Here is a 13865-nt window from a genome sequence, read left to right as displayed (position 1 = left end):
ATTTATGAGTATTTTAAATGGGTAGGATCAAGTAAATCAGGATTCTTTTGGCACTGGGGTAGAAGGCCTGGGATTAATTAGGGAGTTTATTGGAGGGAGTTGCAAACATTAAAGAGTCAAACACGACTTGGTACAGCTGCCACGAGAATGGAGTAGTACAGTGTGCCGGTGGCACAGCTTGATGGGTGAGTACCAGGGAAATTGAAGCCATCACCAGTGATTTGAGTGAGGCACTTAGCTTCCCTGGGTCTCGGTTCTCCCATCTGTCAGCATGGAAAATTGGGTATTGAAATCAAGAGAACATAGTGAAGTACTGAGTTTTTCGGAAGAGGAGTTGTCACCCTCACACATTCTTTGGGTTTAGGGGAAGCTAATATTCAGAAGAAATGCCTATGGCGTATGATCATGATTTGTTCCAAGTCCCAGTAACTAGGGTGTTCCTTGGGAAAGAAGCAATCTAAAACATGCACATAGGAAAATAGTTGGTATTAGGAAGCTTGCAAGGAACATACTTCTTTTGCTGTCATTTCAACAGTGTGGCTCAGTCTAAACCCAGACCCAGATCTCAAATGGCTGCCCAGGCCTTGCTCTTATGGTTGGTGTCAGTCAATCACTGGTAGAGTCAGACGTTGCTGTGCCAGTGTGACTGATAGCTTTCTAGTGAGGCTGTGAGTAAGATATTTTGTATTGAAAGATGGGATTATCTTGAGAGTTTTAGAATCGGTAAACCTAGAGGAGTTTTTATGTTTTATACTATTTTATTTTTGATCTCAAAACAATATATGGTTTTTAGAAGAATGTTGTTTGAAACACTTTGAAGATAGATCTGAGTATACATGTTTTAACGGGATGAACTTGGTAGTTTTATTTTAAATGAAGAATATCTTTTCTTGTTTTGTAAGTTTTTTCCTTGTTGAAAGATTAAGAAAGATTGTTAAACTTATTATAATAAAGTCAAGTATATAGAACTTTGATGATAATATTTTATTTAGAGTAAAGAAAAGTTTTGATGATGATTACTAAAATGTGTTGTAAAGAAAGAATACATAATGTTATCCTTGAAAACTTTTGATTATTGTGTGGATTTTATATTTGTTGTATCTATTAATCTGTTAGTGGTATAATACAGTTTTGACTGAGTGTTTAGACGGACCTTGAGTGTTTCCGACTCTTGTGGAGTAAAATTTGAAAATAAGGACGAATATTTTAGACTGTAACATCGTTATATTGTTCTATTCTGATTCTGAGTCCACAAGTTTTCTTATAAAGTTTCTTCATTTGAGTTGATAAATGGACTTTGCTTTGACCAGTTTGACTAGGAATTTGAGATCCAATGAGTGAAGGGGAGCAGAGTAAAAGAAACATTATATCTTTTAAAACCTTGAGATAAGTCTAATGAGCAGGTGTTTTAAGAATCTTATATGTCTCTTGGTTTTTAGGAATGAGACAACGAGAAAACTAGATGTTTCTTGGGAAGAGGGTATAAAGCATCCATGTATACAGAAAGATCTTAATAACTTGAAATTTAATAATGTTAGAAATGGAGTGAGAATGAAACCAGAAGTGGATGAGATACAAAACAGAGGTGTGGACTAAATTTAGAGTCCCCCAGAGAAGTTTAAGACTGTATCTAGAGACCTATTTAGTTGAGATAAGATGATAGCAGTTTTACCTGAGTTTAGATCTAGTAATGTAAGGAGATATTTTGTCATGATGGACAGAGAAAATAAAGATAACATAATCATGAACTAGGTAAGAGTAAAGTTATCATTTTGTGAGAATGACTGATTTAACATTGACTTGTTAGTTTATTTGTTATATTTTAGTTCCTTGAGATTGTAAAGAACTACAAAAGATTATTTTGAATTTGTTCAGACAAGTTTAATGAGGAGTTTGTAGTAAGCAAAAGAAGCAAAGGTCGGGTTGGGGAGAACGTACTCCATCTGCAGCCGCAGCCACTGCTCAGCTTCCACGCTGTTGGATCACCTAGAACAGTGGTTCTCCATCCTCCTCACGCTGTGACCCTATACTACGGTTTCTCAGGGTGCGGTGATGCCCCCCAAAATTATTTCACTGCTGTTTCATAACTATAATTTTGCTACTGTTATGAATCATTATGCAAATGTCTGTGCTTTCCCGTGATATAACGTGACACCTGTGAGATGGCCATTCAACCCTCAAAGGGTCTTGACCCACAGATTGAGAACCACTGACCTGCGGTGTTCATTTCCTTTGGAAAGTTGGGAATGTATGTGTGTATGTGAACTCTGCTCTTCCTTTAACACTGACAACTAGTGCAACATGAAACCCTCCCTGTAGGGTAGTGAAGTAAGCCCGTGGCTCCACGTGGTTCATCGCCCTTTGGAGAGTGGGTCTGATCTGGCCCAGCTCTAGCCCAGGCCAGACAGGATCAGGGACTTACCCAGGACCACGCAGCTGAAAATGTGGCAGATGCTATGACACTGTCTCTCACAGTTACTCAGCTTTCTTGTGCCACATGGTGGGAGCTGGCATCTATTTCCCCTCCTGGCTCCAACCTCTGGAGTAGTTTATCATGGCATAAGGTGACAGGAAGGCGACTTTGAGTTAGAAGACATGTCTCCAAGTCTTCCATTTACCATGGTGTGGCTTTGGGTGCATCTCATTAAATGAACCCTCAGGACTGCTCCAAAATTTGCGTGAATGTTCCCACCGTCTGTGATAACACTGCGCAGAGCAAAAGCCAAGGAAGCCGCTACATTAGCAGTCTCGGGAGAAACACACAGACGTTAAAGTGGGGTGCTGAGCTCAGACCCCGACACAGCAGCAACAGCTCAGAGGATCTCCTCAGCTCACTCACATACCCTGAGAATACAAGGCAGCGCGTATCACAGGCATCAAGGCCTGGCAGATTTGCTCCATACAGAGGCCCTCTCATCCCAGGAAGAGACGTGCCCGCACTGCTATTTAGTTTCATTTGTGAGACCCAGTGTTCGAGAACAGTCCCTACTCTACTATCATCCCTGGTGTCATTAGAATCACCGAGAGCCCCAAGAAACCAGTGTTGGACCAAACCGGTGCTTATGCCCCTCCCTGCCCTGTCCAAAACCATTTGACTGTGTATAGTGAATCTTATTTTTATCTCCATTTCCAGGGACGCAGACCGGGCTATTTCTCCTTTCTGGACCCCTTTTCTCCAGGAGTTTGGCTCTTCATGCTTCTAGCTTATCTGGCAGTCAGCTGTGTCCTCTTCCTGGTGGCTCGGTACTCTTCCCTTCCCTGTCCTCACACTGCCACCTCGTGTCCACTCTGGGAACTGCATGGGGGCAGGGGTGGGAGGAGGAGAGCATGGTTTAGAAGACCTTGGCCAAATAGAGCTGAGAGATGGACTGGGAGCCTGAAATGCTCTCTGCCCAGCTGTCAACCTCATACTACTCATCCATCTGTCCACGCATGTGTCCCCTACCAGGCACAGAACAGACAGGTTTGCTCATCTAGATTTGCTCCTGTACTCTGGCCTCCTACATCCTCCTAGCACCCCCCCCCAACTTGTGTAGGAGTCTTGAGAAAGGGAGAAGAGGGATGGGGTGACAGGAAGATGACTCTAATTAAGCATGGTGCATTTGGCCACCCTGGCATCTGTCTTTGCCAGGATCTGCTAAAAGACAAGAAATGGACCCTGCAAATCCAGACAGGGGGGGGGGGGGTGAGGACAGAGGGGACCAGAGGCCACAGTGACAGGGGCCAGGGAGAATGCTGCCTCTTCAGAGGCTGGCTCTGCCTCTGCAAACACAGCTGTCTTGTTGAACATAGGGTAGCAGGCAACAAGAGGGAGCATTTGTGTGTAGCACTGGGTTGGGAGAAATGGTCAGGGTGAGGGGCTAGGGAGAATTAGCTTTCCTGTGTCCTCAGAAGCCAGACACTGTTTCTGGCTGTATGGAAGAACTCTAGGGTATCTCTAGGCTGCAAATTTCCCAAGAATGTACATAGAGGGGGTTGTTTGGCCCTGGGCTAAGGCAGCCTGGGCTTCAGGACAGTCCACCTTCCACCTGTTCAATTCCCTACCACCTGCTCAACCCTCAGTTCACCATAGCAGACTGTTGAGAATAGCTCAACCTGAGCTGGAAACCTGACAGAGACCTTATTGCAAGGGACTTCTTTCTGTCCACAGGCCACAGCTTTGGGGACCAGATGATCCTTTGGCCCACACTCTATGAGGGGAGCTTCCCAAGGTTGTGTTCCTTCTATGCGTTAGGGCTCCCATGCCCTTTCTACTTAGGAGAGGCAACGGGAATGTACTGAGCCTCGCAGGTCCCCCGTGTGCCTCTTCTCGAAGTCATCAAAGTCAAAAGCAAGACACTCACCCAGGACCCACAAGACCCAGCCCAACGATAACAAGTGGCCTCTGTGACCACCTAGTAGTCTTCAAACACGCTGAGTTTGCTACTTGCATGCCGCCCACCCCTCCTGGCCCCATAGGCATCGCCACTGTCAAGTATCTGTTGTCGGTGACAGCTGGCGAGGCGCGGGAGCTCGCATGCTGTCTGACACTTCCGCTCTCCACTTCACAGTGCTGTCTGCTGCGGTGTTTAGGAGGCTGTCTGTGAGATCCAGGCTCTGCCACTCTGAGATTCTCTTTGGCCCCCTGTGGCTGAGCATGTATGTGTGGACAGTTGGGTAGTGGAGTCCGAACAGCTTTCAACAGAACCGCAAAGGCTCTGAAAAGGGTCTTAGGACTCTGTTAATGTATAAACACACAAGCCTGACTCATTTAAAGCTGCCCGGATGAGCTCTACACCCTCCTCTGTGGTCATCACACCCATATGCTGTCCCAGATCGGCATGAGCAAAAAGAATAGCACAAGAAGCTGTATTAGTCTATCATGGTAAGAGGCTGAGACAGAAGTACTGCCATGAGTTTGATGCTAACCTGGGCTATATAGTGAGTTCCAGGCTGACCTGGGTTAGAGGGAGAACCTATCTCAAAGAATGAAAATAGAAAAGGCATTAAAGGGCTAACCATAAGACTGCATATTTGTATGCTGTGCCAACCTGGCATAGTGTGTTTGAAGGCAGTGGTTTGCAGATGGGTTCCATGGAGTGGAAAGGCTCCTGGGAGCTATCAGACACATGTGGGCACGGAGAACTGTCCCAATGCCTCTTCATTCAGACAGGCTGTGCTTCTTTCTCTCATGTGCTGCCTTCTGGTGAGATTTTAGAACAGGAAAGTGAAGTTCCAGGCAGCCATCCTCAAGCCAGGTCACCATCAGAGTTACCTCACAACAGGGGAGCGCTAACACTCCAATCACCAGGTCCTTGTACATCTGCATCTCTAAGGCTGGAATCTGAGAAAAAGCGGTCAGTGGCTGTCACTGTGGATGATGAACTGGTGTCATTCACATCACTCAGGACGTTGCAGGGTCATAGACCTCATACAATTCACAGGTTTGCCAGACAGGGCCTTTTTAAATAAGCCTCCCTGCCAATACTGATATAACCCAGGGTTTGAGAACTATAGAACTAGGGTAAGGGATTTTTATTTAAATCATAGCCCTATGGGACCCTGGAATCTTTCCCTGGTCTCAGGAATTCATCATGAAAGAGCAAGGACACTTCCAGGCTGCCCACCCCTGATGCTACCAACTTTCTATCAAAGGCATTACTTTTAGTCCTTTTGAATACTGTAGTTGAGCATCTGAGTTTCCTTAGGGGAGGTATTTATTTGAATGAATACATAAAAAGAGTCAGAGAAGCACCTACCTGGTCTAGCTGTCTCCCCTCCCCCTCCATGGGAGAAAGAAATCCAAGAACCCAACTACAGCAAAGAGAAGTGGCTGACCCCATCACAGAGGTACAGCCAGGAATATGAGCTGTGCCCCTCTCCAGCACCCCATGCCTACTTTCCTCACCACTGGAATGTGGTCTTCTCTCCTGCAGATTAACTCCCTATGAGTGGTACAGTCCACATCCTTGTGCACAGGGCCGGTGTAACCTCCTGGTCAACCAGTACTCCCTAGGCAACAGCCTCTGGTTTCCAGTTGGAGGCTTCATGCAGCAAGGATCTACCATCGCCCCTCGCGCCTTGTCTACCCGCTGTGTCAGTGGCGTCTGGTAAGGCCCCAGGGCTAGGGGATTGCACTAGATAGAGACTGGAGATGGCTCTAAACAGACCCACCCTTTCTGATGGCAAGGGGACCAACCAGGAAGATCTGCCTTGCCAGACAGATCCTAGCAAGGAGCCAGGGAGTGGGCAACGTGGATGTGGGAGAGGGAGGTAGACCTACCCTTGGGGTCTCGGTACAGAGAAGAGCCAAGGCTAAAAGGAAAAAGAACAAAGGAAACAGCTTTGATGGTCCACAGCAAAAAGAAAGGAGGAAAGAAAGAAAGAAAAATGGAAAAAAAAAAGCCAACCCCTTGACCTGAAAAATGGCTGAGATAGAGTAGCTAGGCCCAGCAAAAGCACATGCATATTTATGCAAATTAGAGCCTGTAGTAAAGTCCCTAAAGGAGAAGGTCCCTTCTTTGTTCTCCTGGCTCTGCAGGGCTGGGCTGTCTATCTCAAGAGATATGGGAATGGGCAAACTCTTAGACTCTGGGCAAATGATTCAACATTAGAAGAGCTCTTTGAAAATTTACAGCATCTATGTATAAACCAGTCATTTGTATTAGACTCTTGTGGGGAATTAAGAGAGTGTGTAGTCTAAAGAGGTGAGTTTGCAAGATACAAGTACCAGGTCCTCTTTCTTAACAAGCTATAATAGGTTGACTGCCGCAGCTTCCGGAATCTCCAACCCTGGTCCCCCTGCCTCCTCCTCAGCCTGTTTAAGCCCAAGGAAAGGGAGATGAGGTATTTCCATCATGGATTACTGGTACCTAGGTCACACAGTTGGTCTATATACAGGTACCAGAGCTTCTAGAGCTAAGACAATGACACCCCTTTCTATCTAGAGTTTTCATTGCCCTTAATTAATACTAAATATGGCTGAATTTAAGCCACTTGGGCAAGATGCTTGCCTGTTCCCAGGTATTGCAGAGATGTCACTGAGTAGATCAACCGGCAGAAATGGGCTTTGTGTCCCCAAGGAGAAGAGATTGCCTTAGCAGAGGCAGTCACAGAGCTCCCTTGAAGTCTAGAGAACCTAGGCAGAAACATAGGAAGAGGAATACCCAAGGGTGTTAATTTCATTTCCATGGGTTTTTCTTTCCAAAGGGTGTTCTTTGGCACTGGTGTGTCTGGGCCTCTGTTCTTTGTCTTTTTCATCTACCATTGGCTCCCTACAGCACCCAAGGAAAGCCTTCCTCCAGAGAGGCTTAGAAGCCCACAGTCTACAGAGTGTTGCTCCAAATAGCAAGCTCCAGATGACTTAGTCACTGTGTTCCAAAGCATGCTGGGAGGGAGCTCAGCAATAAAGAGGGGCTACTGCGAAAGACCCTCACGATCCTGCTGTCCACAGTCAGCAGCATGTCTCTCTGCCTCCCGAGACCTTAGGTACAAAAAGCAAAGTTTAGTCAGCCCCCTGGGAGAGTGGGAGACCAGAAGACAGGGCCACCATGACCTGCTTTGGCCTCCCAGCCAGAGCAAGTGACAGAACATGTCACATTGCTCAGAAGAGCGTCGCCTTTACAACTGCTAATGTCCGTTGATACAGGGGCATAGCCCCACCAACTCCTTGAGGTAGCTCGGCCTGCACTGGGTCACTTGGACTCCTTGTCTTTATGACTGTGGTCCTAAATAACCGCATGTCACCCAGGAAAGAACAGATAGAGTGTGGCTATGAACCTGAGAGATGCTCCCAGACAGCTCTGAGGCCATGTCTACATTCAGGGTACATTAACCCTGCTTCTCATCAGGCTGCTGCCAAACTCAGGCTTGCCCCTCAGGATGGTCACAGGAAACAGTGTCCAACTGTGTAAAAAGCCGAGGGAAGGTGCAGAGAGTATGTCCAGAACAGGGAGGGAAGCCTATCACTTAGAGGTCACTACTCAAAAAAGCAGCAGGGAGGTGACCAGATGGTTTTTATCCCCTAGCCAGCCTGATGGCCTCTCCACATTTCTCTAACTCTCATATTTGCCTAGTTATTTCTAGACTGCTGATCACAAATGACATAGTATCTCATTTGCTGTCACCAGTCCCCAGATAGAGCAGGTGTCGTTATCCCCATTTATTAGATGAAGAAACCCAGAAAAGACCAGGGTTTTTTTTGCTATCCCCATTGGTGGACTGTGACCAGAATAATAATAACAAACAAACAAACAGTCCACCTCCCTGGTGGTCAAGCATATAAAAGTCCATTGAGTTGGTGGATGATCCTATTGTATGTCTCTAGAAAGACATCTAGCTGGAGTTCTTGGCCCTATTGTATGTCTCTAGGAAGACTTCTAGCTGGAGTTCTTGGTTACCTTACAGAAGGGACAATGGGATTTCTTGGTCCCAGAAAATCCGCCTGGCAGCTACCAGCTGCTGAGTCCCATGACAAACGCTATGCATTAAAGTAGCATACTAGGTAAAGCCTTGTGAATTCAGATGCCACAGCTTTGGAATTTGGTGATTCTCCAGTCCAATCTATGCTGAGATCTGTGACTGAGCCTCTGACACACAAGGCAGTGCTGAAGTAGCTCCAGCCTAATGAGCAGATGGGAAAATCTTGCTTAACCTACCAGAGTGAACACACTGCTGTTTGGCATACATGCTGCCTGCATTGCAGAATTATTCAAATTTCAAATGAATTCTATCGATTCAATTGAATATTCTTTAAAGCCTGAAGCAGCTTGCCCATTGTCAGGGTATTTTCCAATTTCAACTTTCAGCAGTCCAAAGATGCTTTTCACAAGCTCATCTTCATCAAAGGCTTTCTGCTGCTACGGTTGTAGAACTGGCTCTGTATGACTGTATCAGTATTTATCAAGCTCCTTCCCAGAGCCCCTCTTTGCTCGCCTGCAGCAGTTGGAGAGAGTGGGTTCACCTCCCTGAGTTGTAGGGATTAGCTGAGATAGTGGGCGTTGCTCGCGTTAGGTACTCTCTGCATGTCAATGTGCAGCTAAAGACCTTCTTAAGAATGAGGCAGGAGAGCTGACCCTGCTCCAGCTCTGACCAAAGCCCTTTCCCCATTCACTAGCTCATCTTCTATAGTCCCCAGACTCCAGTGTGCATAGACTATACATCCTTTGAATAGCAACAAGTAATTACCTTTCAGAAACAAGGGGATTTAAAAAAAACCCTACAACCAATTGTCATCTTCCAGGCGACACTCACAAACTCAGTTCATGTCTCTTGACATCATATGTCCTGTATCCCTTCCTTCCCCACACGGACCTGAGATCTCTTTCAAAGAAAGATACTTGCTTTCCTCTGGTTCATGGCAGGATTGGGCTCAGGGGCTCAAGCGTCCTGGGAGTGCCCGGGCAATGATGCCTCCCTGGCCTCTTTCCTGCATAGGTGGGCGTTCACGCTGATCATCATCTCATCGTACACGGCCAACCTGGCCGCCTTCCTGACTGTGCAGCGCATGGAAGTGCCCATTGAGTCTGTGGATGACCTGGCTGATCAGACTGCAATTGAGTACGGCACGATTCATGGAGGCTCCAGCATGACCTTTTTCCAAGTAAACATCCTGTAACTTCTCCAGTGTGTGTGTGGGGGGAGGGGCAGGGAGGGCAGAAAGAAGTGGAGAAACTTGCTCACTAAAGATCAAAATGTCTCTGCTCATCTCATCCTCTCTTTTGAACATCTACCTTAGAGGTCTTCATGGGGCTCAGTTTTCTCCTGTTCCACAAAATTTCCCCAGAATGAGGTCCCAGGAGGATTTTGTATGATTATCAACCTATCCCAACTTGTTGTGCCTGAGCAGCTGTTAGTACTCGAGATGATTTTAGTACTAATGTGATGGAACCTTCTAAATTTGTAATAGTTTTGTATTTGTTTTATGTGCATTATATGCTGTGAATCAAACTTGTAGTCTTATTTACATTACTGCATAGGATGGAGCTGATATGGCCATTTAAATTTTAAAAAGTGAATTAGATTTTATAGTTAGTGCTCAGACAAAGCAAGATTAAAATATCATAGGACTGGGGTGGCTCCCTGGGTAAAATGCTCGCTTTGCAAGCATGAAAACCTGGGTTTGGATCTCTATGGTCCACGTAAAAGGCTGGGTATGGTCATGCACACCTGTAACCCAGTGCTGAGGGTGGGGTAGAGGCAGAGACAAATAGTAGCCAGAGCTTTCTAGCCAGGAGTGTAGCCCATCAGTGAGACCCAGCCCCACTGAAGAGACCCCTGCCTCAAAAACACATGGTGGAGGACACCTCAAATCCACCTGTACACACACGCATATGTACACATGCACATGCTCACACAAATGAAAATAATGTACACATGGCAGACATTTAAGGAACACTAAATGAAGATGACCTGGAGTCATTTCTCCTAGACTGATGGGTTCCTAGGTGCAGACACTCTTGGGTTCTTTAGGATTTGGCCTCGTAAGGCTCAGGAGAAGGCCCTGCCACAGTATACTGTTCACTGACAGCCAAGCTGATTGATTGCCAAGGCTGACAGAAGCAGGCCACACAGAATAGCAGTTTTCATATGCTTCGAGAGCTCCAGGGAAGCAGATTTCCCCTGGGACTCATGGGTGTCTAAACAACCTAATGTCCAAGAAGCTCGTTTTCCCATGAGATAAGCCCAAGACCTTCAGTCTGTTTTCAATCGGTATCTCAGTGCCTGTTGGCATGGGGACAGAGAAAGGCTTGGTACAAATAGAGTTTGGATCAAACCCCAGAATTCTGTCCTGTTATTATTTGTAAAACAGAAGCCAGCCTTGCTTTGTGTAGTTGATACACTGGCTAAGGACGGGTAGAAATAGCTGCACTGCTTCTTTAGGGGGTGTCTCTTTATAGCCTTGAGTGAACCTGAGCACAGTGCCCCAAACCGAGGGGAATGAAGGGACATGACTGGAGTTTCAGTTCTGCCAATATGAGGAAGTTGGTGTTGGAGGAACTCTGGAGGTAGATGAGACAGAACCAGTGATCAACCCAGTAGGTGGAACTCACAGTACCTCAGGTACCTTCTTCGTGTCCTAGTAAAGACGCCTCTCCTCCATTATGCAATGGCAGTGACCCTCTTGAGTTGAGCTATCAGGAAGGGAAGGCTGCTTGGCTGTGATGTGGGGTACAGCGGCAAAAAGGCTCACACTGTGAGGCTTTGACTCCTTCCCTCTTGAAGCCAACATTTCCTTTCTCATTTCCCAACCCTACTTCTTTCTGATATTTCCCCAGAATTCCCGTTACCAGACCTATCAACGCATGTGGAATTATATGTATTCCAAGCAGCCAAGCGTGTTTGTGAAGAGCACGGAGGAGGGAATTGCCAGGGTGTTGAATTCCAACTACGCCTTCCTGCTGGAGTCCACCATGAATGAGTACTATCGGCAGCGAAACTGCAACCTCACTCAGATTGGGGGCCTGCTGGACACCAAGGGCTATGGGATTGGCATGCCAGTCGGTATGCAGGAGAGGAACAGCCTTTGGGTATAGCTTCCCCCAGGCAGGGTCAGGGTAGTCCAAACCACTGACTGCAGTCTGGAATCCATTAACCCCTGTTTCTAGAACAAACAGGGTTGAGAGTGACTTTAGGTAGGCTTTCTTATGGTTAAAAAAAAAAAGCAAACACATGTACTTCTAAGCCGAAGTGTGCGTGCGAGCGTGTGTGTGTGTGTGTGTGTGTGTGTGTGTGTGTGTATGCATGCACACATGTGGAGGCTAGAAATTGACATTGGATGTCTTCCTCAGTTGCTCTCTGTCTTAGTTTTTGAAACGGGATCTCTCACTGGATCTGATGCTCACTGTTTTGGCTGGTCTAATCCCAGTGATCCCCTGTCTCTGCCTCCTCATCACAAGGATTACAGGTGTGCACCACCATACCTCACTTTTTAGTTGGGTGCTGAAGATCTGAATTCAGGTCCTCATGTTTGTACAAGTCCCTTTATTGACTCAACCATTCTTCAGCGCCCTAATCAGTAATTAAAAAAACAATTGACTGATTATTTTATCCACTCATTATTAGAGGATAATTCTAATTATTGGAGAGTATTGACACCCTAGCGGATACTTTAGGCCTTGTTCTTGTCTCTTGGTTAACAGCACCTTGGCCATCTCTCTGTTGATTAGCATCTCTACTAACAGTGGGACAGTGGAAGAGTTAGAGGCACTGAAATGAACACATCTTGCTGTTTGTAGTTTATTGACAAGATTACACAAGGTGGCTTTCAAATTCTATGTAGATTTTGCTGTTCTGTGTACTCCTACTTGGTGTGGGTCATTGAGAATGGGCACCAGTGTACAATACATTTATTGGGTGCCATCTGGTTTCGTTATAGGAGAGTAAGTTGCTCAGCTAATAAAATGATGCCACAGCTGTGCTTTTTAAAGGACATTCACTTTGCTGATAGCTCCACTATCAGAAAATAAGGAGATGTATTTAGCTGTTGTGATTGTGAGGGTCCTAAACACCTCCTCTGGGCAATTTTATGTGGGTCGCTGACCATATCACTGTGTCAAGCTGTCCTGGTATAAGGGTGCTCCTGAATGAGGTGGCAGGCAGAAGCATCAAGAAGTGGTGGTGTTAGACCACCTGAGAGCTCTGATCTTTGGCATGCAGACCTTGTAGTCACATTTCACATCCTGGATTGATCTTTCCCTGACTGGAAGTATTATAAATTACAGAATTCATTTACAGCTAGAATATAATAAGCATGACCTTGGAGTCAGGCAGACCTGGTCATGGTACCATAGATAGGTGCTTTAACCTCCCCATCCCTGGCTATCAAAATAATAGAATTAAGTCTCCCATATCTTCTCATGGAGTCACTGTGAGGTTTATAACCATAGTTGGTCAGGTGTCTTCCCTAGGTGTCTCATACTTAACCTTCCTTGGGGAATATTAGTGTCCTCATTTTTCCTATAGTTCCCAGTGTTGTTTGGTAAAAGCAAATTACTTCTTAAAACACTGATTAAAAAAACAACCAAGTGAGAATGGGCAATAATGAAAGTCATCTCCAAACATGGTCGGGTCCGACACCAGCAGCTGCATAAATTGGAGGCTTTTCTCTGTGCACTGGCAAGCCTTCATAGGCTCTGTCTACAGCCATATTTTATCCATGCACAATAATATTACAGATTATGGGCCTCTTTGGGAAATGTATTAGCTGACATTTTCTTTCAAGATGGTGGGGTAGATCATGAAATGAACTTGGGGTGCACCTTGGTAACACTCTAGTGACTCAGATAAATTTAATCTAAATGTCAAGTGCTTCCTTTCCCTGGGAACTTGATCACACAAAGTTGAGGTGAAAGAGACCAGTCTCAGATAATCAAGAAAAAAAAATTACCCTTTGTCCTGCTCCTGCCACGATACTGTTTCAGGTGTGTTCTCTCATTTGATTGTGCCATGTGAGAGGTGGATTTGGTTATGCCCTTGCTGCAGAGAATAGAACTGAGATTTAGAGCAGTTAGGCTACTTGGCCAAGGTCATAAACTAGAAAGAGAAGTCTTCATGAACCTAGGATACTTGTCTCCAAAGGTAGTACTTTCCAGAAGTACTGTGTTTCCAGAGACCTGTGTTTCTAAATGAGGCCAGGAAGAACACTATGCAACCTACCTATGAGGCAAGACTCAGTTCCCCTGAGGCTATACATGCATGCCATTCTTCCAGTAAGAGGGAGGAGAATCACCACAGAATGAGTGATGTGGTTGGGCCCAGAGAAAAGGGAAATGAACAGAAACAAGAAGGAAAGATGGAAACTGAATCATGTGGCTCTGGAGCTGAGAGTCAGCAGGGAGCAAACAGAAGAGCTCCCCCAGTACACTGAGTTTGGGGGGAAGAGCCTT

General features: G+C 45.8%; 1 protein-coding gene across 2 annotated transcripts in view; it reads left to right on the top strand.

The window, feature by feature from the left end:
* Positions 1 to 13865, top strand: part of Grik4 (glutamate ionotropic receptor kainate type subunit 4) — a 417441-nt gene that overhangs the window by 384440 nt on the left and 19136 nt on the right. For both annotated transcript variants that reach the window (XM_005069407.4, XM_040729877.1), the window contains exons 15-18: positions 3134 to 3243; positions 5916 to 6089; positions 9415 to 9580; positions 11256 to 11481. In XM_005069407.4, the coding sequence (XP_005069464.1) occupies positions 3134 to 3243; positions 5916 to 6089; positions 9415 to 9580; positions 11256 to 11481 (676 nt within the window). The remainder of the gene's footprint in view (positions 1 to 3133; positions 3244 to 5915; positions 6090 to 9414; positions 9581 to 11255; positions 11482 to 13865) is intronic.

This window comes from Mesocricetus auratus, unplaced genomic scaffold (assembly GCF_017639785.1).
Source record: "Mesocricetus auratus isolate SY011 unplaced genomic scaffold, BCM_Maur_2.0 Super-Scaffold_100022, whole genome shotgun sequence".
NCBI classification, from domain to species: Eukaryota; Metazoa; Chordata; class Mammalia; order Rodentia; family Cricetidae; genus Mesocricetus; species Mesocricetus auratus.
Note: the sequence above shows the minus strand (reverse complement) of the source record. Positions and strands in the feature narration are given on the sequence as shown.